The 22,530-nt window shown below is 47.3% G+C and overlaps 1 protein-coding gene across 3 annotated transcripts in view; it reads left to right on the top strand.

The window, feature by feature from the left end:
• Positions 1–22,530, top strand: part of LOC119161150 (rifampicin phosphotransferase) — a 586,004-nt gene that overhangs the window by 53,832 nt on the left and 509,642 nt on the right. For all 3 annotated transcript variants that reach the window (XM_075890885.1, XM_037413539.2, XM_075890884.1), the window contains exons 2-3: positions 9,825–10,009; positions 18,883–19,184. In XM_075890885.1, the coding sequence (XP_075747000.1) occupies positions 9,825–10,009; positions 18,883–19,184 (487 nt within the window). The remainder of the gene's footprint in view (positions 1–9,824; positions 10,010–18,882; positions 19,185–22,530) is intronic.

The raw sequence follows: 22,530 nt of genomic DNA on the forward strand, positions 1-22,530 counted from the left end.
GCCTCATCGAGAATGTGATGAGGCGTCAAATACTACTCGAACCTTTGTTGTGGCTCGGTCCTCTCTAATGATCACATGATGTGGCATGTATTAGCAAAGTGCATTTGGCTGTTGTGATTGCTCTTAGACCTCCTCTGCGACTCCTAATGTCATATACTCTGATATAGTTTTGTCGAAGCAATTTAGCATGTCTTCATTTTTCTGCAGCCTTTTAGTCAGTTGCTGTAGTCTTTTTATCAGATTTTCCTTGTTGCTTTCCAAGTTTACGTCCTGTTTTCATGGCAAGCTAACTTGATAGCGACTGTTTTGTTATACAATCTTGCGCTTGAATTCTTCGACCACTTAATTTCCGGTGTTATCCAAACTATTTCTTGTGATCCCCATTGACTCCAGGCTCCATAACTTCCGTAGCTCTTGCTGGAGTTCTGTCTCCGCAGCTTCGACCTTCAGAACCATGACTGCTTGATTATGTGTTAGTTTTGTCTGGCTTTGCTCTGACGGCCCTTGCAGTACCCATCCCAGTGTAGTTTCTAAAGCCATCAGTCTGTCCTCCATTCTTTGAGTTCTACCAGTAAAGAATTCTCAATAATAGTCTGATCCGATCAGTAGTTTTACAGAATTTGTTGCAGTCGTCTTAGTCCTGTGATCAGCCACTTGCACCTTTAGCTGTTTCATTTTCTCGCTGAGTTGCTTAGTTGGAGTGGGTATACAACTGTGCGAGATGACGTCGACTTGTAACGCTTCAATCACTGTTGCCGTGCTTGTTTCTCGTGATCCTGGAGTCACTTGCACCACGTTCATTAGTTTGACCTTTTCGTCTCCTCCAAATAAACCAATCGTCAGCTTTTCCTGTCGAAACACTTTCGCACCTATTTCTTTCGCTAATCCCGCTTCTATAAATGAACGTTGACTTCCGCTGTCTAATAACAAACGGCAATGTCGGCCACATGTTTCTACTCTACGCACGCTACCGCCGTCTGCAAAAGCACAAACGTATGCTTGATACTTTCGGTTGCGTGTAGCGTAGACGTCGTCGCTTCTGCTTGCGCCGTTGAGAACAGCTCTGCCCTTGTTTTCTACATCACCGTTCTACACACTGACGTGGCATGTCGCCTTTGCATTGCTTGCGTTTTACTTGTGCCTTGCAAATGCGTGCAGTGTGGTTTGGTCGCGTGCATCTGAAGCATGCTCTATTTTCGGTAAGCTTAGTTTTCTTTTCATCCATTGGAATGCTCCTACGACAGTTTTCGGTTGCGTGGGTTTTCTGCTTGCAAAATAAGCATATTCTCTCCGCTGAGCTATAGAAGCTTGAAGTTGTGCGCATCTGTCCACGGTTCTCTCTTGGTTTTGCAGTTATCCTCTTTTGTTCACGTTGTGTTTCTTCACCAAAAGCCGCTTGCTCTCTCAAAAATAACATAAGCTTGTCCAGGTTTTCCTTGCACGCTTTTCCCTTCGCGTTGTTTTGCTCGCCGTTTTCTGAAGCTGAGCTGTTTCTCATAGCCTCTTTTGCCTTGAACTGCACTGATATTTCTGGTGGAATTACTCTTTTCAATACCGGTAACAACATCGGCACATAGCTCTCGGTTTCCACTTTTAGTGACTTGAGTGCCAATATGTTAACTTGCACTCTCTGTACTAGCCTATTTAAGTCATCGCTATCTTGAACAGACCTCACTTTCTCCAAACTCAATAGCTCATTCATGTGCATTTCAATAAAATGTTCTCAAATGCCGAACGTTTTTTGCAGTATTTTGATTGCGTCATCGTAATTTTCCTCTGCTGAGTACTGAAGTCCGTCAATAGCAGCGGCCGCTTTTCCGGTTAGTAATGCTAACAAGTAATTGAACTTCTGTTCCTTGCAAATGTTCAGTCTCAGGTAAACTGCTGACTCGTACTGAGACCGAAAGCGGTTCTACTCCAAAGCTTTTCCCCCAAACTTTATCATTTCAAGCTTTTTAGCTTAACTAGTTCCGTTGCTTCTTGTCCTGTACTTGAGGGCGTCACCTGCCTTCTCCTATCGCTTCAATTCGATTGTTCAGGCTGACGAAGTCTGAATTCTATTGCAGTTAAGATCGTCGTTTATTTCATGTCGTACTCTATGACGCTTTCGAATTCAGCTTCGACATTGTCTTCTGTTAGAAACTTTTCTATTTGCTCGTTCGCGCTCTTGATACTGTCGCTTATTGCTTTAATCTGCGCCTGCGTTGTAGGCAGCTGCTCCCGGTTAGCTCCATCATTATTTTGCTGCTCGGCTGCGTTAATCTGTGGCGTGATCTGGGAGCAAAGCGCTTTCCTTTTCTTCGTTATCACTTCTTTGCTCGTATTTAGGCGGTTAACAATGACTCCTTACTTGTCAATCGTTCGTTCTGATGCTCGTACTGTCTACCGTGGTCTCGTCGCTCGATCCAGGTCGATCCTCTGCTCCTCCGCCGTCTTCTTCTGTGCTGCTCCGTGGCAGGTTGACCTTTCTTGCCGGCGAGGAGGTAGTATCCTGGTTCACGGTGCCATTATTGAGACAATCGAGACCAGGGACTGCTTCGAAGAAATACGGTTTTTTAGAAGAAGTGAAGTAGCGCGCGCTCGCTCCCGGTAGCAGTCTTTTTTCTTCTTCTTCCGGCGTTTGATGATGATATTTTATACTCCTTGACGGATGGACGAACGCAGGGATAGACGGGCGGGTGTACGGTCGGACGGAAGCACGGACGGATGGGTGAACGCAAGAATGAACGGCAGATGGACGGTCGGACAGACTGACGGAAGCACGGACAGACTTACGGACGCTTAGCCTCACTCATCATCTTTTACCTCGTAGATACGCTGTGACACTGTTTTTATTGACATGTAAAGCAACTTGACGACATATTGAGCACCGAGAGGCAAGGGCATCAGAGAGAGGATGACACAGTGTGCTAAATTCGACGGTTTGAGGCATGATACGTGTACTGTTTCACGCCCACGGCAGCGTTGGTCCGAAAGTGTATCAATGGGCTCAACTTTATTGTTGACAGGAGATGTTTGCCGCACCACACGGTAGGGGCCGTGGTATTTCGACGAAAGCTTCGGCGAAAGACCGGGATGGGTAGACGGGACCCAGAGCCAAACCAGCATTCCTGGGTTATAGTGTACAGTAGACGCAGAGGAATTGTGGTCAGTTTTCTGGTGCCATTGGTCTTGTGCGGTAAATGAGCGAGCGAGTTGACGACACTCTTCACCATAAGCAGCTGCTTCGGAAACAGGCGTCGCTGCAGAAGCATCAGGCCTGTAAGGGAGAATGGTGTCCATGGAGCATGATGGCTCACGTCCGTACAGGAGGAAGAAAGGTGAAAAGCCAGTGGTTGTTTGTGGCGCAGAGTTGTACGCGTACGTGACAAAAGAAAGCACTTGGTCCCAATTAGTGTGGTCATCAGAGGCGTACATGGCAAGCATAACTCCAAGGGTACGGTTAAAGCGTTCCGTCATGCCATTGGCTTGAGGATGGTATGCCGAGGATTTCCGATGGACAGTGCGATATGCCTTGAGCAGCTCGTCGACGGCGTTCGAGAGAAACACGCGTCCACGGTCACTCAGTAATTCACGAGATGGTGAAAAAGAAAGGATGCAACGTCTTTCGCAGTGGTAGCAGGCAGCACAGATGTTTGAGCGTAGCGTGTCAAATGATCGACGGCGACGATAATCAACCGGTTGCCTCCAAGAGAGTTGGGTAGAGGACCATAAATATCGATTTCGACGCGGTCGAATGGTCTCGCTGGGTAGGTTAAGGGTTGCAAAGGGCCAGCAGTGCTGTGAGAAGGCGTCTTGCGTCGTCGACACGTGGTGCATGACCGAACGTACTGGCGAACGTGTCGATACATGCCGCGCCAGTAGTATCTTAGACGAAGGCGAGAGTAAGTATTAAATACTCCAGCGTGGTCACACTGGGGGTCATCGTGAAAGGCAGCGTAGATGTCCGAACGCAAATGACGAGGATCACAAGGACCCACCTATGGCCATCCGTCACGTAATTGCGGCGTTACAACAAGCCTTCATGGACAGCAAAGTGTTTTGCTTGACGAGAGAGGGAGCGTGAAGTCGTTTGTGACGAACGGTGAGAAAGGACGTCGAGAAAAAAATTGATCCAAGGATCCTTGCGCTGTTCGAATGGCATGTTAGTGATGCTAAACGAGGACGAATCGCAAATGGCAGTTGATAAACAGGCAAGGTCAGGAGGCAGTAGAGAACGGGATAGTGCATCGGCGTCTGAATGTCTGCGTCCTGAGTGATAAACAACACGAATATCGTATTTCTGAAGGCGTAAAGCCCAACGAGCGAGGCGGTTAGTAGGATCTTTCATGGACGCTAACCAGCATAAGGGATGGTGATCTGTGACAGCATCAAACTGGCGTCCGTAAAGGTAAGTGCGAAATTTTCCTTTAGCCCAAATGATAGCCAAGCACTCCTTTTCCGTGACGGAATAGTTGGACTCTGCCTTCGTTAGGGTACGGCTGGCATAGGCGACAACCTACACGTCGCAGCCATCCTTGCGTTGAGCGAGAATGGCACCGAGGCCGGCACCGCTTGCATCCGTGTGAATTTCAGTGGGTGCATTGGGATTGAAGTGGCGAAGAACTGGCGGAGACATGAGTAGCTGGCGCTGCGCCGTGAATGCGTCATCGCAGTGGGAATTCCAGCCACAGAGGTCCACGCTACGGGAGAGAAGCTGAGTCAGAGGGGCAATTATACAGGCAAAATTTGCGAATGAAACTCCGAAAATAGGAACACAAGCCTACGAAACTACGAAGCTCTTTTAGGGTAGTAGGCATAGGGTACTCGGCAACGGCACGCAGTTTGGCAGGGTCTAGCGATATTCCTTCTTTTGAAACGACGTGGCCGAGAATTGTGAGTCGGCGGGCGCCAAAACGACATTTCTTGAAGTTTAGTTGCAACCCGGCTGCCTTAAGGCACTGGAGAACTTGTTCCAGGCGGGAAAGATGAGTTTCGAAATTCGCCAAGAATACATTTATGTCGTATAAATAGCAGACAGATGTGCCATTTAAGTCCCCTGAGGACACTGTCCATCATTCTTTCAAAAGTCGCAGACGCATTGCAAAGACCGAAGGGCATTACAATAAATTCATATAAGCCGTCAGGGGTCACAAACGCCGTTTTTGGACGGTCTGGTTTTGCCATTGGCACTTCCAATATCCAGAGCACAGATCCAGTGAAGAGAAAAACTCCGCACCTTGAAGGCAATCCAAGGCGTCATCAATGCTTGGCAGGGGATAAACATTTTTGCGGGCGATGTTGTTTAGTCGACGATAATCCACGCAAAACCTGATGAAGTCATCTTTTTTTCGCACGACGGCCACTGGCGAAGTCTAAGGACTGTGTGAGTGTTGAATAACACCATGTTGCAGCATCTCGTCGACGTGTTAAGTGATGACGTCACGCTCAGCCTGCGAGACGCAGTAGGGGCGCTGACGAAGTGGAGTATGATGACCGGTTTCGATATGGTGAGCGACACATGACGTGCGTCCCAAGGGAGGTTGTCCGTGGTCGAAGGAGGCGCTGAAATGGTCAAGTAGTTGAATGAGCTGATTGCGCTGGTTTTGCGTAAGGCCGGTGTCTACGCTGCGCAACAGAACGTCTTCGTCAGGTAGTGAGGGCGCGGTGGCAGCTGTGACAGCATCCACGGACATCGGTGTCGTTCAGAACGGGCATCGAAAGGAAAGATGTCATCATAAGTGTCAAGACTCTCAGTACATTTGCCTTGCAATAAGGTAGCGGGACAAGAGAACGGATTGCACACGTACACGGCACTGGAGCCATCGGCAAGTGTTATGGCGGCAAATAGGACGACAAGGTTCTGGCGACGAGCGCATTCTTGTGACGGAATAAAGAGGGCAGTTGAATGGGAAACGGAGTTGCACAAAAGAGATACCGCGGCGACCGAAAAAGCAGAAATGACGACGTAAGCGGCGACGATCTCTTTTTTGGGTGAGCAAGGGAGATCTATGAATGTCGTGCTGAATGGAAACAAAACGAGTTGAGCACGAGCGCAGTCGACAACCGCATGATTAACGGAAAAAAAGTTCCATCCCAGGATGATTTCATGAGACGCATACGGAAGGACGACAAATTCAACGATGTAAAGCACTCCTTGAATCACAACACGAGCAGTGCATGTGGCAGAAGGTTGGACGTGTTGTGAACTCGTGGTGCGTAAAGAAATTTCAACCAGTGGAGTCGTCACTTTGTTCAGTTTGCGGCATAACACTTCACTGATTATACAAATTGCGGCACCTGTGTCGACAAGAACAGTTGTGGCGAAACCGTCCACAAACACGGCAATCTCGTTAGGGGGCGAAAGATGAGGCCTTGGAAATTTCGTCGGTGGCGCAGCTCTTGCCTCAGGAACTGCAACTGTTAGTATTCCTCCTGGGCGTGGTTGGAACGGCGAAGCATGGGGGAAGGAGACCGAAGACGCGGTGAAGGAGATCGACGTCGGCTGAATTCTGGTCGACGTGAGCGGGGGTCATGTGAATCAGGTGTCACATGCCATTCTGATTGCCGAGGTATGTTGCCGGAATACTGAACATTATTAAAATAGAATCCACGGCGACGACAGTAGCGCGCGACATGTCCTGGAATACCACAGTTGTAGCAGACGGGCCAGTTATCTGGAGTACGCCAAGAGTTTATAGGTGCTCGAGGGGGTGGAAAGGGCCGATTTACCGTATAAACTGAAACTGGTGACCTGTAGTAGTTGGTGGCTGGACTGTATGATGGGAGCGGCGGTTGGGCAGGAGGTCGGCGGACGGCTTCTGCATAAGTCAGCGGTGCAGCCACTGATATTGGGGACGCGGGCGAAGGGAAAGCCTCGGCAACTTGCGTCTGAATAGCACGGCGAAGTGAGTGGTTCAGTGTTGTGGGGGTCTCGTTGATGGTGGCGACAAGAGAGAGCTGTCGAGCAACTTCCTCCCGGATGTACTGTTAAGTTTGAGGCATTAACACGCTGTAGTCGGGGCCACTGCTTTTGCACTCCAAAGCCGAAATATCAGCTGTTTGCGTATTAGCGCGACGTGTAGAAATTCGTTGCTTGCGCAGCTCATCAAAACTTTGACATAGCTGAATCACGGCCGTGACGATTTGGCCACAAGCATATGAAAAGCGTCGTCATCAATGCCTTTCAATACATTCTTTATTCTGTCAGCCTCCGTCATCCTCGCATCAACTCGCCTATAGAGGCTGATCACATCCTCAATGTAGCTCGTGAAGCTCTCACCATTTCGCTGAAATCGTCCCCGCAGGCCCAGTTCAGCACGAAGCTTACGCATGGCTGGACGACTGAAAAACGAGGTGATGGCCTCTTTGAAAACCTGTCGGCTTGGTGGTTGGTGAACCATAGGTTGGCCAAGTCCGTCAAGTAGAAGATGACATGAGTCAGCTTCACAGGGTCATCCCACTTGTTAATCGCGCTGGCATGCTCGTACTCTGCCAGCCAGTCCTCGACATCTTGATCTTCAGTGCCGTTGTATACTGGTGGGTCACGCAGACGAAGTACACCAGAACACATGACAAGTGACAGCGTGGAAGAGCCTTGTGGGGGATCGACGCGCTGGGTCATGACGGACTCAGATGGTAGCTGATGGCTGCGGAGCTCCAGGACGTTACCCAGCACGTTTCCACCAAATGCAACGAGCAAGGTTGCGTAAAAACACAGGTTATTATTCGAGAAACGTTAGCCGTAACAAGCTGGTACAGGCAGGAACCCGGCAAACATGAGCCACACATGGACGTCAACGTCTTCGTTCACGCTGGCACAGAGCTGGCGCCACTATGCTTTGGTACAATATATATATATATATATATATATATATAAAGTAGATCCTATATGAGCGGTCCCAACAGGGTACACTTTGTGTGTGCTCAGCTTTATGCAATCTAGAAAAAGAGAGAGTACACGAAAAAAACCAAAGAGCATATGAGTTAGAACCCCCCTCCTTCCAGCCGCCCCTTCAACCCTTTTTTTCCGATGATCACCTTTAAGATGCCCGCGGCCTGCATGTCCATCCTTTCACTAAGGTATTGTTTCGATTGAGATGGCGCCGCTTTGCTCCAGTGGCTCGCTGTGGGAAAAAAGAGCCTTTTTAAGAAGTTTATGCCTTTAACTACTCAGTGCCTAGTGGATGTCCCGCGTTGAAGGAGGAACGCTGTGCATTGCCGCAAGACTCGCAAACGGGTGCAATGTTAATTCTGGCTTAATCCTGAATTCAGTAGGAGCCGCCTGATTGTGCACAGTGTAGCTGTTGGACGTATTATGCTTGGCACAATTGATTGGATAGTAAGGTACAAATGAAAACAGACCACCGCTGTAATCAGGAAAAGTAGTTACTCCTACAGGTATTATCAATTGTCCAGTGACCGTCGCAGCTGCAGTGCCGTGAACTCATTTGTTATTGTCATTGTTGCCGTTATTGTTTTCTAATCTTTTAATTGCTGCAAGTCTACCTGGATTCCAGTTCATTCCTTTATCAACGGTGTTAAATTGGTGGATGAGGTATGACTCTCGTCGTTCGCGTTTGCGGTTTGGCTTAAATTCCGTTTCTAAGAGTGTTACTTGTAGTTTGTCGAATTCATGGTCAAGAAGAGTTCAAATGTTTTGATAGATGTCGACTTGGGGCTTATTTTGCATGGGCTCCGTGATAATTGAAACAAATCCTAAACGGTGTTTTTGTATGTTCGAAGTACTGCATACTGGACACGTTGCATTTGAGCAGGTATACCACATTGGAGGAGTCGCATGTGAGGTTTCCACGTATGCGCATCGAAAACTTGGGTTGTGTGCTGGTTACATTGTCTGTTTTTCACGTCGCTTAATGTGCAAGACATTGGGACTTTGAACACGGTCGGCATAAATTATTAAGGGGCGAAGTATTTTTTGAGAGTGGACAAGTGTGTCTTTGAGTTTGCATGGTCGTCGGTAAGTGAGGCCAAGAGCGAATGGGAATGCGCGTTTCAGATGTTCACTTTCTTCCAGATTGTTGCAATGTCGTTTAAGGGTTTTGTTTACATTGGGGAAGTTTGTGCTGTAAGCTAGGGAGAGGTTTGCTCGTTGCGGGTTTTTTTTTGTGTGGTGGTCGCTTCTTAAGTAAGTCATCACGCTTCAGTATTCTAGCTTTCTGAAAATTACTTATAAGGGGAATTTTTTATAAAGCATACGTTTTAGCCTCTGTGTGTTCGTGTCAAAATCAGCGTCTATTGAGCAGATTCGCCCAAACCGGTGAGCGTGGCTGTATGGAAAACTATTCTTACTCTGGCGCGGGCGATCACTTTGGTATCGAAGGTACTGTTTTCGATCCGTTGGCTCGTGGTATAGGGTTATAGAAAGCTTGTCTTCTTCTATTGTTATGGTAACATCAAGAAAACTTACGGTAACCTGTGAGTAGGTGTGTGTGAAGTGTATATTCGGATGTACAGCGTTGTAAGTGTCGATAACGCTGAGAAGTTCATTCTCGCTTTGGGTCCAAATAAAAAAGATATCGTGTATGTATCTCCTGTGTAAGAGTGGTTAACATCGGGTGCCTGCATAGCCAGACTAATTAATGCATTCGCATTCAATTGGTTTTCCGTCTTACGGAGTCGAGCGCACGACGTCTCTGCGTAGCGCGTAGCCTTGGGCGCTGAGTCACATGTGGCCAAGCTATTTGCTGCACTGACGGCGCGCTCTTTACATACAACATTTATTCATATATGGAAGGTTATAACAGTGTGTTTTCAGCTTTTCCAGAAAAATGGCTCCAAGGGCGCGCCCTCCATCAAGTTCTTTTTTTGTTTATTTTACGCAGGCTTCTCATACTTCTGCAAATGGCTGCTTCTGAGACTGCCAGTATCACTGTGCAGGAGAAAGGAACGCTTCGACTTGTACACTTTTGGTTTTAAATACGAGCCACGACGCTTCGGCATACTATGTCCGGAAGAGGAGGCTACCCTGGATGACATCTGTTCTTTTCCGAGTTCTGACGTCATGAAGGCAAGTGGAAGGACACTAAAACTTCGATTAAACTGCGCCGTGTCTAGGATATGAATAATTATTGCGCCACAAAGCACGCAGTTGTTTTGAGAGATGCAGCAGTGCCGCTATCATTTGCAACCAAAGAAGTATGGATTCTTTCAACCACGTTAGTTTCGGCTTCTGGGAATAACATGTCTTTGAATACTTTTGGGCTATCTTGTCGCAATCGATATCCTAGCATAAGGGCAAATTCGCAAGGCATGGGGTCAAATCACGGCTACGACGACTTCACTGAGACGGTAATTATAATTTTATATCTGTGAAATTTTGGTTGTAGTTCATAGATGTCACGAGTAGACCGGGCGGGAACCCAGTTTGCTGTGAGTTCGATAACTAGGTCTTAGTTGTAGCAATGTGTAGAAGTTGGACTGTCAGACTCGATGCTACTTGTACAAAGTCAGCCAGAAAGCATGAAACACCAGAAAAAATAAGGGCACATACGAAGTCCCTGGGCGCTGGTTTCGTACATGCCAAGTTTTTGTTTTTTCAAGTAACGCCCAAGTCTGTTTCTATGAATAGATGGGAGCGCAGAGACCGTCATCGTCCTAGTTGCAACAGAATATTTAAGAGCACTTGTTCATCGGTGTCATACTATCGATTAATAATACCTTTGATACTGCTTCATGAAGATGCACATTATCTGCAATAGTCATGTGCCGTTCATTTTATCAGGCTTTGATTATGCACCTGTATATGCAGGAATATCACCCCGTTCCGCTGTCTTGACTGATGGGGCCTCCTCTTTTCAGGGTCTTCACTGATTAAACGACTGTGGATAAACTTCTCGCGTGCCACTGAGTTCCATTTGAAGTTTTTCTTTCTTTTTGCTGCATGGTTTTACTCATAGTGAACAACAAAAAAATAAGGAGTATAAAATTGGATGTTATGTGTGGTTCGTTTTCTATCGAGAAGCAGAGAGACGCGTGGAATCTAGCCACTTTATTCTCCAGAATAAAATCAGAGCGGCAATGGCTGCCTGCGTCCTATTCGCTAGGCGCGAGGGCACGTTCTTCTTCAGCGCGCGCCTCGACCTCCCAGCATAAGTAGATCGAGAGGCGCAACGCTCTTACCAATAAACGATAATGACGATGAGTGATGAGGACGAAGGTGCTAGGAATGCTCGCCCCTCACAGAAGTCAACCCGGAATGAACTATGGGGCGGATATGCATGAAGGGTGGAGGCGCGACACAAATTGTCCCATTAACAGTTCAGTTCATCAACGTGAATCGTCTACAGAGAACGAGTGGGTCTCCAGCGAGTGGCTCTGGCAATGGCGCTGCAGGCGAGGCTCACAACAAAGACACACTCTTGGCTGTAGCGAGTGCAATCAACAAGGTGGCAATCGTTGGGAGGCCGTTAGGTTCCATAGTGTGTTGCAAGAAAACTTGTGTAGAGAGAGCTTGTCACGATGATGACAGTTCCTTGGCACGCTTTAGTAAATTTTGGGGAGAAACGTAGCGTGGTGTAGACGTAGTTTAAACCAGCGGGTTTAGCCATACGTTACTGTAAACGTCGCCGGAGTGAACATGCGACACAGGGTTCATGATGATGGAGTCGGTGACGGAACTGGAGGTGAAATTCTACTGGCTGAGGCTGCTGTCTAGTCTGCAGCGTAGAGTGCAGAAGAGCCCCAAGTCGAGTGCTGTGGATATATATGGCGCTATCAGTCATGGTTTGGTGCGTCTTGTTGGAAAAACTGGAAGTCATGTGCGCTGTATACTCTCAGAATCAGTAAGTGGAGGAGAGCGTGGGGTTAGGCCACAGGCGGGCTGTCTGCGTGCGTGTCCTTTAGGGTATACACGACCTGCTCTATGTTTTTGCGGACAACACAAGTGGTCTTCAGGATTTTTCTTCATCATCGCAGCCACGAGCCCACGAATGTGGGCGGTAGGTGAGGCCGTAGCAGGCGAGCACCGCAGCAGACAGCATCTTGTATGGCAGTGGCCTGAATGTAGATTCGGCAGCGCGGTGACGCAGCTCCACCGGTAGGGCATCGAGTAGAATGGCGTGCATACGGTTGTGCCACAGCACTATTAAGCGCGAGAAGAGCGTCAAGCTGCATGAACCATACATTGATGTAGTCCGAGTGGAAAGGCTTCGATGGCTGGCAGCATCGTGAGTGCATGGCAATGGGCCGCTCGATGAAGGGCGCCTTCCTCGGGTCACCACTTGTAGCGAGATGCAGAGAGACGTGTGGAATCTCGCCATTTTCTTCTCCAGCATCAGAGCGGAGTGACGACAATTGCCTACGGCTTAGCCGCCAGGCGCGAAGACGGGTTTTCTTTCAGCACGTGCCTCGATTTCCCAACACAAGTAGCGCAAGGGCCACAGCACTGTGTTAAGAAGTGATGATGTTGATGACTGATGATGATGAAAACGCTACAGTTAAGTTGTTTTAGGGATGAAGCTCCTTAAGCCGTGGGTTAAGCCTCACCGATGTATGTTGTAGTAGTAATTGTAGTAGTAGTAGCAGCAAGTCGCCACGTCTCGTTTAGTGCTTCAAATGTTTGCTAGATGGCAGCAGTTGCGTATGATGAATATATGATGGAAATATGCGAGATGGCAGTACTTGGACTGTTCACTAGACGGACGAACGGACGCGTGGACACACGAACAGATGCTTGTACAGACGGACGGACGGATGCACGGACGGATGCAGAGATAGACAGACAGACAGACAGACAGACAGACAGACAGACAGACAGAACGACAAGCGGACGGATGGACGAACGGACGCATGGATTGACGGACACACAAACAGGCCGACAAACGCCTGGACGGGCGGACACATAGGCAGTCAAATGGTCGCATGGATGGACGAATGAATGGTCGCATGGACAGATGCACAGACGATTGGAAGCAATAATGAACGGACGGACGATAGCACGCACGGACTGACGCACACTTGGCCCCACTAATCACCCTTGACTCCAAAATGTTGTGAGTTTTTTCATGCTTCGTAGGTAACGCGCGAGGCTCGCAAGGCGTGAGACACGGCTTCGCGTCGGCTCCGTGAAATGACCACTTTTTCACCCGGAAAGAACAACAGCCAGCTGGTAAAATGCTGTGTGTGGTTGCGGACGTGCTCAGGATCTTGTGGCTACCATTCTGAATACTGTAGGTAGATTTTAAAGGATTTTATTGCGTCTTCGGTGTTCGGCAACGTTGCGCGTCTCGCCAAATCCGCCGTTAAGCCTAGCACCGAAGCGGTCATGTTGGCGTTCGAGGCTCCAGGCGTCGGCTCGTAGAGCGTCTGCGGAGGCCTATGATGGTAGAAGTGACTGTTAATGGTAGAGATGCCGATCAAGAGGAATCGGAAAGCTCGGACTGGGTGACGAAAGTGTCGAAACGTGTGGCGGAGCTCCAAGAGAGTCAACAACGGGAATGCGATGGGGCCACCAGGGCGGCGTCTACCAGCAGTGGATGCGGAAAAGAAGGCAGGACGATGCCGGCCGGCTTCAATGGCAACAAGAATGGTGTAAGTGGGAGACCCTCATATAAAGCGGCGTGAAAAAAGCTCGCGGAGCGGTCAGTAGCGTCGCATCTACCGCGTCTTCCGAACACGGATCACAAGGTTATTATCAGGCCCAAAGAAGGACTGACGCTCACCAGACGCTCGGCACCTGTGATTGGTGTGGCAGTAAGGATGGCAGCAGGCATTCCATGGCAGAAAGGTCGGGAGGAGGACACGATCGTTATCGACGACAAGCGAGGAACATTGATATACAGTACGCCCAGGGAGGATGATGCCAAGAAAATGTTGGACCTGAAAGTCATAAAGCTCGACGGCAAGGAGTACGAGGTGAAGACATACATGGCTGCGCCTGAAAGCTGTGGCAAAGGAGTGGTACGTGGACTTGATATCAGACTCTCTGAGAAAGAATCGGAACTGGCTTTCTTACACGAAGAGAATCGTCCTATTCTTGGTGTGCGAAAGATGGGCAACTCCACTTCGGTAATCATCACCTTTGTTGACGACTACGTGTCGAGATAGATGATCTGCTTCGGGACGCCGATAAAATCCTTTCTCTACAAGAAGAGATATGAAGTGTGTTACAAGTGTGGTGAGCTGGGCAATCGATCCGACGTATGTGACAGCCCGCACGAAAAATGCAGAGGTTGTGGGGTGACCTCCCCACCCAACGACCATGAATGTACGCCGAGGTGCCGTCTGTGTGGCAAGGAGCACGTGAACGGAGACAAGAGGTGCTGAGAACTTTTTCGGACACCTTATATAGTGAAGAAGCGACAGTGGGAAATGAAGCTTGAAGAAGCGCGGGGGCAAGAAGAACGACGCAAGGCCGAAGAGGGCACGCAGCGCCACAGCAGGACAGACAGGGTTCAAGATCGTTCGAGGCGCAAATCCAAGCATCGAAGTAGATCGAGAGGGCGCTCGGAATTTTTCCCCCAATTGACACCGCTGGAGAAGCCGGGAGTTTCTCACAAGGCATCCCATGATGGTGGTGATTGTGCCCAGGAGAAGTCAAAATCCACAGGACCACAGGTGGGTTGGGTAACTAAGGTCTCGCAGGATGCTAATACAGAGATGATTAATGTTCCTAAAGAGCAAAACAGGATATTAAAGGAGCAAAATGTGGAATTACGCAAACAGCTTGATGAGATTAAGGCTCATTTAACCAGTAAACCAGGGAAGGCGCTGGAAACACCCCAGGTAGCAAACCAACCGCCTTTAAAGAAGAAGAGGGCTAAAGAAACCGAAATTGAAGAAAATCATGGAGCGAGAATTGAAGCGCTTGGGGTGGAAACAAAGTCATTACAAGGTATGCTATAAGCTGTACTAGAACAGATGAAACAAGTAGGCAACGCTATTGAGCAAATTAGGGCTGAATTTGCTAGCAGCGACCGACAGATAGAATGGCTATGCCAAGTGCTCAAGCTAAACCATGATGGCTCTGTATCCTTACACTAATACGATTTGGCAGTGGAGCTGTAGGGGTTTCTCGCGCAAACGTGCGGTTTTGCAATCTTTTCTTACCGACGCCGATCGACCGGAGGTTATTGCGATCCAGGAGTGTGGGGAAAATGCAAAATTAGCAGGTTACAAATCTTTTGCCGGGTCGGGTAATGATACCCAAGTTACGACCTTCGTAAAGAAAAACATTACGACATTGTAGCCCGAGACGGGTAACTCGCAGATCGATCATGTTTTAGTCGAACTCGTGCCTCGAAAGCGCAAAGACAAGAGTCTTTTTATCCTTAATGTGTATAGTTCCCCCAGGCAGCGCAAAATCAACTGCGGTGATCTTTTCACGAAAACAAGGGTTATTTTAGCAAACGGTCTACGATTGATTTTGGGCGACCCTAATGCGCATCATACGGCATGGGGTTATAAATTCACCTAGGTTAAGGGCAGAAATTTGTGGAATGAAATTCAACAACATGAGCTCATACTTATAACAGACCCAATGCAGCCAACCGGGAAAGGCAATAGCGTATCTCAAGACATGATGCCAGATCTTACCCTGGTTATCAGTGCCACCACCGCAACGTGGTGCAATACCGGCGAAGACCTAGGTAGTGATCATAGAATTTTAGAGATTATCGTAGCCAATGGCCCGCTGGTGATCAATAAGAGTAAAGTTAAAACTACAGACTGGGTGACCTTTAGAAATATCAGGTCGGAACAAGACCCCATAAATGATATTAACGATTGGAGTAAAGGGGTGATCCAGTCGATTCAGCACGCTACCGAAGAGATTGACGCTGGCAATGAGGAAGTTGTTGATAGACATCTTGTAAGCATGTGGAAGAAACAGAAAAACCTAGAGCAAAAAATCAGTCAGAAAAGAGGAGACAGGAATCTACGAAAGAAAGTTGCTGCACTGAATAGAGAGATCAAAGATCATGCATTGGAACTTACCAAGCAAAAGTGGGGTAGCATCTGTGATCAGATGGATAGAGAGATTGGCAGTGCTAAAACGTGGCATCTACTACGGCATCTATTAGACCCAGAGAAAACCAAGTCGGAGGCCCGACAGCAACTTCAAAAGCTTGTGTATAAATATGAAGGTCAGACGACGGAATTATTAAAGGAGGGTAGGGATTGATACCTCTGCTGCGCAGAATCGCAAAAGCTCCCTGACTACGCTGGTTCGGAAAACCCGGACCTAGACAGCGCCATCACGGTTGGAGAAGTTAGGGCTGAAATTAACCGTCTGAAAACAAAAACGGCTGCCGGTCCGGACAAAATCAACAACAGAATGCTCAGGAATCTTGACGACGGCTCTATTTGTCAACTTGCAGCTTATATGCGAGAATGCTGGGACAAGGGAGAAATACCGCAAGCTTGGAAAACGGCCAATGTAGTCTTCATTCCTAAGTCGGGGAAAAGCTCAGTCTTGAACATCCCTGACCCATTTCCATCACATCTTGCGTAGGAAAATGGATGGAGCACGTCATCCAAAGAAGACTGACTAGGCTCATGGAAGATGAAAACCTGTACCCTGATACTATGATAGGCTTCAGATCCCACCTATCAACTTGCGATATTATGCTCCAGCTAAAGGAGGAGATAATAGAGAAAAAGACAGTTTACACCAAAGTAATTGTGGGTCTGGACGTCTCCAAGGCGTTTGACAATGTGAAACATAAAGCCTTACTTAAGAACCTTAGTGCGCTAAACGTAGGCGTCAAGACATACAACTACGTGAGGGGCTTTCTCTCAAATCGTACAGCCACTATCAGAATGGGAGGGCAGTCGCTCAAAAACATTAAATTGGGGAATAAAGGGACGCCACAAGGGTCTGTACTCTCTCCGACTCTTTTTAATATAGCGATGATTGGACTTCCTGAGAAGTTGGAAGGAGTCAAAAATCTGCATCACACAATATACGCAGAAGATGTGACGCTGTGGCTAAACAAGGGCAGTGACGGATATATTGAAAGCGCACTTCAGGCGGCTATAGATGCCATCGAACAATATCTCGAACCACTAGGTTTAAAATTCTCGGCAGAAAAATCAGAGCCTCTTTTTCTACCATCGCAAAAAAGGAAAACAAACAATCCCCTCGGAAGGGGCTGTGACATCGCTTTGCGAGTGAATGGTAATGCTAATCCAACCGTAGACAGTATTAGAATTCTAGGGATGCGCATACAAGCAAATGAAAAAAAAAACACTGAAACTATCCGGAGAGTCGAAGCTAGTGCGAACCAGACGTGCCGCCTGCTTAAGTGCATTTCTAACAAGAATGCGGGGATGAAGGAACCCAATCTTTTAAGATTAGTTCAAGCTTTTGTGATAAGCCGTGTACAATACGTTGCCTGTTATCTTAAATTAAGTAGAGCAGAAAAAGATAAAATTGAAGCCATAATAAGGAAAGGCATCAAGACGGCGCTAGGGCTTCCCCCGAACTTCTTGGGCTGGGTGTCTCCAACACTTTAGATGAACTAATAGAAGCCGCCATAATGTCACAGCACCAAAGACTTCTTAAAAGTAGAACCGAACGAAAAATCATGGAGCGCTTGGGGTTCGAGCCCACGGAGTGTTCCAGGCAGACCGCTAGCATACCTAAATCAACAAGCCAAGACTGAAAATTATACCGCTGCCGAAAAACATGCATCTGGCGTTTGACGAAGGCAGACGCAAAGCTAGAGCTGTAGCCCTGCAGGTGAAACTTGAAGGTCGATCTGGCGTGCTTTACACGGACGCTGCAGAATACGAAAGAAAGGGAGCACACACAGCGGTAGTGGTTCGCGAGAACGGGGACCTGGTCTCATGCTGCACCTCTAAGAACACAACCACCACAGAGGCAGAAGAACTTGCGATTGGTTTGGCAATAGCTCAAAGCGGCACACGAGTGATTGTTAGCGACTCTAAGTCAGCCATTAAAAACTACGATATGGGCAGGATCTCTGCTACAGCCGCCAAAATTCTAAGACAAGGACCAGTATTCCCAGAGCTAATCTCACTAGTATAGTCCCCGGCCCATCAAGGTCTCAAGAGGAATGAGAAGGCGCACGCGATCGCCCGAGGGCTCACTTTCCGGTCGATCGACACTGACCCGCCGCCTTCGCGCGAGCAGCCCCTCTCCACAAGAGACGAACTACGAACGTTTCAGGAAATCACCGCACACTATAAACGCCACCGTAAGATTTATTCAGAGGCAGCTAAACAGCGGAGCTAAAAGGAGGAAATTATGTGGCGAAAATTGCAAACCGGGGTGTTTCCAAACCCTCACCTGTACAGTAAATGGCACCCGGAAGTGTTCAACTCCAGATGTGCGCACAGCAACAGCACTGCGGGTTTAGTGCACATGGTATGGACCTGCCCATCTTACAATGATCCAAGTAGAAACGTAGAATCCTGGGAGGCCTTATTACACAGCCGTGACGCCGAAGAACAGCGTCAAGTCATCGGTCTCGCCCTGACCGCCGCCGAGTCCCAAGGGATTCCGGCCGATGGCTAGGGGGATGATTGGGGGCAGAGGCCGAAGCCTCCTCCCCGTCATTCTAGACGTGTGCAATAAGCGTTATTTTTCTCTCTCTCTCTCCCATGCTTCGTACTGTTATTCATGCTTAATACTGAAAAGTTATTACGGCTATCTAAGAGCGTGTAGATCGTGGAGTTTGTGCGCGCCATCACTGCTATAGAAAGAAAGCAAACCCTTCAATTATGCAGTCAGTCAGCCATAAATACTTATGTCCTGACAACTTATTTACCTCTAAGCTTCAATTATTTCACTCTCTAAGAGAGATTAATAAACATGTTCATTGTAAATGACATATACTAGAAATAATTTTCGCAACACAATGCCTCATATTCCAAGGCTCGTTATTTTATTTCGGAAATTATTTGTGTCATTGTTTGCAGCGCTTGCACGCTGGTGACGATAGAGAGAAGTGCGGCCAGGAGGTCGACGATGAGATGCTCATCTGGGCCAGCACTGAGCGCGGCGAGTGCCTGTTGGCTCGCGTGCGCCGTCAGCCTTCCAGGAGAACGGCTGAAGCGTGGCTTTACCTGCGGACTGCCGATGGTCATAGTTATGTGCTGCCATCATGCAGACAGAGCACCAGTGACTCTTCGCAGCAAGGTGTGTATGCTGCCTCAGGTTTGCGACTGGAACAGCTGGTGCCGATGCGCCGATGGAGAGTCGCTTTCAATGGACTGCTCAGGTAAGGGCCCATTTGACAAAAGATCGTAACCCTTGAACGTTTTTCCTTTCATATATAGTGCTGGTGGGAGAGAACCCTGCAGACAAACGTTTTTCACGACGGAACAGAAATTACGCGTGATAACGTCTGGATCGGTGAAACTTACGCTGCCAAAACTCATAGGAGATCCATCTCATGATCACAAGTTCCTCTTTATTGTGGTGTTCCTCCAGTCTGCCCGGGTCAATTCAGTTGCATAATAAGGCAAAAGCTCAATGTTTTCTTTCACCCATTTTTATTCGGTTATAAGGGACAAAGAAACTCTAAGCTTGAGACATTTGAATTCCGGCTATTGATACGATGCTTTGCATTGAGATATACGGACGCGCAGCTAAGGTCGTAAGAAGTTCCGTGCCGTGATTCGGCAGGCTCAACGCACATATGTTGTGTGGTGTGGAGACATAGGTCAGAAATTAACTCATGAGTCAACGCAATCAGAACTCATCGAAACTGAGGTGTTAGTCTCAGTCCAAGTGGGTCCAGTTGTAAAAAAAAAAATAAACGTGCGACTTTGGCTGAATGCACCACGCGGAGTTATATTTTCGGGAGTTAGAGCCTAGAAAGCTTTTCAAATCTAAATTCAGTTAATAGGTAATGCAACAAAAAGTAACTTCAGATGTGAAATCAAATATGTGAAATTTAACACTGAGCACAATCATTTGAACCGCTGCTACATGGCATTAAACAGAAACGTGAAGTACTGCTTCAATATTTACGCCAATTTGAGAAATATTGGTGGCTATTTTTCAAGTTTTTGTTGAATTCCGTGAGGAAGCACTGCAAATATAGACACTCGGTGTAAAATTTCTTGTGTTTTACTTAACATAATAAAGTGCTCTTTGTAACAATGAGCATCAACTTAAGATTGTTTTAAGGAAGAAAAAACAAATACAGCTACAAAAATGGCAGATCCCACGTACAGTGGTAATCAATGATATGCGAAGCACAAATGAGGTGGGTTGATATGACACCTTGAAATCAGCTCAACGTTACGAGGTGGACGTAAATATGCCGTACTAGGTGTCCATGCAACGGTTATCATGATTGGACGAGTAATTTACCTACGTCGTCTATTTACGGTGACGTGATACCAAATTTGGTATATGTTGAGCTAGCAAAACTGCCACGAGCGCGCTATGAGCGTGGCATGTAGTCATGTTTTACATGACACGAATGCCAAGATTATCATGTTTGGACATATCATTTATCTTCGTAGTCCATTCATGTCACGTAATACCTCATCTGGTATATGCGGAGCTAGCAAAACATTGGCGACCTCATGCTGAGTGTGGCATAATAAGACAGACGCTTGGGCTAGTTGTTAATTGGGAGTGAACATATTTGCACAGTGCAAGACTAAGAGTAGTTACGACGCTACTACTACAGAAGGGACAAGGACAGAAAGAGCGTTGTTTCTGTCCTCGTCTCTTCTTACGTAGTTGCGTCGTAACTACTCGTAGTCTTGTGCTGTGCAAATATGTTGAGTGTGGCATGTAGTGATGTTCTTACAGGACACGCCTCTCATGATTATCATGTATGCACCAGTCACATACCTTCGTCATCCACTCACGTGACGTAACACCAAGTTTGGTATATATGCAGTTAGCGAAATGGCAGCGAGGGCACCCTGAGGGCGGCATGTAGTCATGTTATTACATTACATGCATCTCATGATTATCATGTTTGCAGCAGTCACTACCTTTGTCGTTCATTCAGGTCCCCGTAATACCCAATTCGCTATCTGTGAAGCTAGCGAAACGGCCGCGAGTGCATCATGAGCTTGGCATGTAGCCATGTTGTTGCATGACACGCATGTAATGAATTTCATGTTAACGTCTGTAGCTTGTGTTCTTCATGCAGTCACACCACACGATACATGTTTTGCAACATATCAAATGAACGAAATCACCGCACAAGCAGCAAGACCATGAAATGTATATCTTGAACTTCATGACAGAGATATCTTGATTTCCATGTTAGGACACGTCACTCACGTTCACCATAGAGTCATATAAGATAGATAGAAAATTAGATAGAAAGATCGATAGATAGATAGATAGATAGATAGATAGATAGATAGATAGATAGATAGATAGATAGATAGATAGATAGATAGATAGATAGATAGATAGATAGATAGATACGGTCAAAACCGCCGAAGGTCGCTAAGAAATGATTCTTTGCACTTGAAAGTTAAACTAAAATATAAGAACTAGACATCTACAGCTGTGATGGGAACGCGGACGTTTCCAATGGGAAATGGGCTTCTCGTCCCTGCAACACTTTCATGGAGCCGGTTGCAACGCGTAAGCGACAGAAGATTGCACACTACCGACCCCAGCGTCGCCAGGCAAACTGACTTTGTTTGGGCTTCCCTCTCTATACAGTGGTGATGCGGCCATTCCGAGCACTCCCCTGTTCTAGCGCACGCTAACGAAAATGTAAAATCAAGTACTGCCAGATTGTCAATGTACGCGGACGACATCTGCGTTCGTGAGGTCAAGGGGCAGTCCTCCCGAGTGAAAGAAAAAGATTTTAGCCGTTCTGTCTACATTCCATATGTTCATTCTTTTTCGCACAGATTAAAGAAAGTAGCATCTAAGTTCAGATTAAACGTTGGGTTTTCAAGCAGAACGAAGCTTAAGGGACTTTGCCAGGCAGTAAACACTCGCATAGAAGGCAGGAAGACTGGAATTTATCAGCAGTGTAGTATCAAACATACTATGAAGTTTCTCCCGTGCATGCAGAATGTCGTGTACTCAACCCCATTTTCATGCGGGCGAGAGTACATTGGTCAGACCGGGCGTTGTGTCAATATACGGCTAAGGGAACACCACAGTTCCTTGAAAGGATTTGCGCATTCACATTTGTCTTTGCATTGCCGCGAATGTGGATGCCACCCACTTTTTGAAAAAACAAAAGTACTCTTCAAGCACCCAGACAAGCTTTCAAGAGAAATTATGGAGGCATTTTTTATAAATAAGAAAGGGTCTCAATGCGTTAGCCAGCCGTCTATCGCCTTACTTGGTAATGAATTATCTTTGTTAGATAGTGGCTAAAGTTCATTCGTCTGCTCATGCCCGGTTTTCTTGGCGACATTGGAATCTTATAGTTTGAAGTATGTGTTATTTTTGTGGCAAGATTGCGTGCACATGACAAAGCCTTGTCGCCGTGTATAATTTTATCGATTGAGGGGGCTGGTTTGGTCACGAGGTCTTCTGTTCTGTCTATATATATATTCTCGTGTTTTCAATAAAAATTTCAGTTGGTACCGTGTCCTTCTATCGCTCCTGTCCGGGTGTTTCGC

The sequence above is a fragment of the Rhipicephalus microplus genome, chromosome 3, assembly GCF_043290135.1.
Source record: "Rhipicephalus microplus isolate Deutch F79 chromosome 3, USDA_Rmic, whole genome shotgun sequence".
NCBI classification, from domain to species: domain Eukaryota; kingdom Metazoa; phylum Arthropoda; class Arachnida; order Ixodida; family Ixodidae; genus Rhipicephalus; species Rhipicephalus microplus.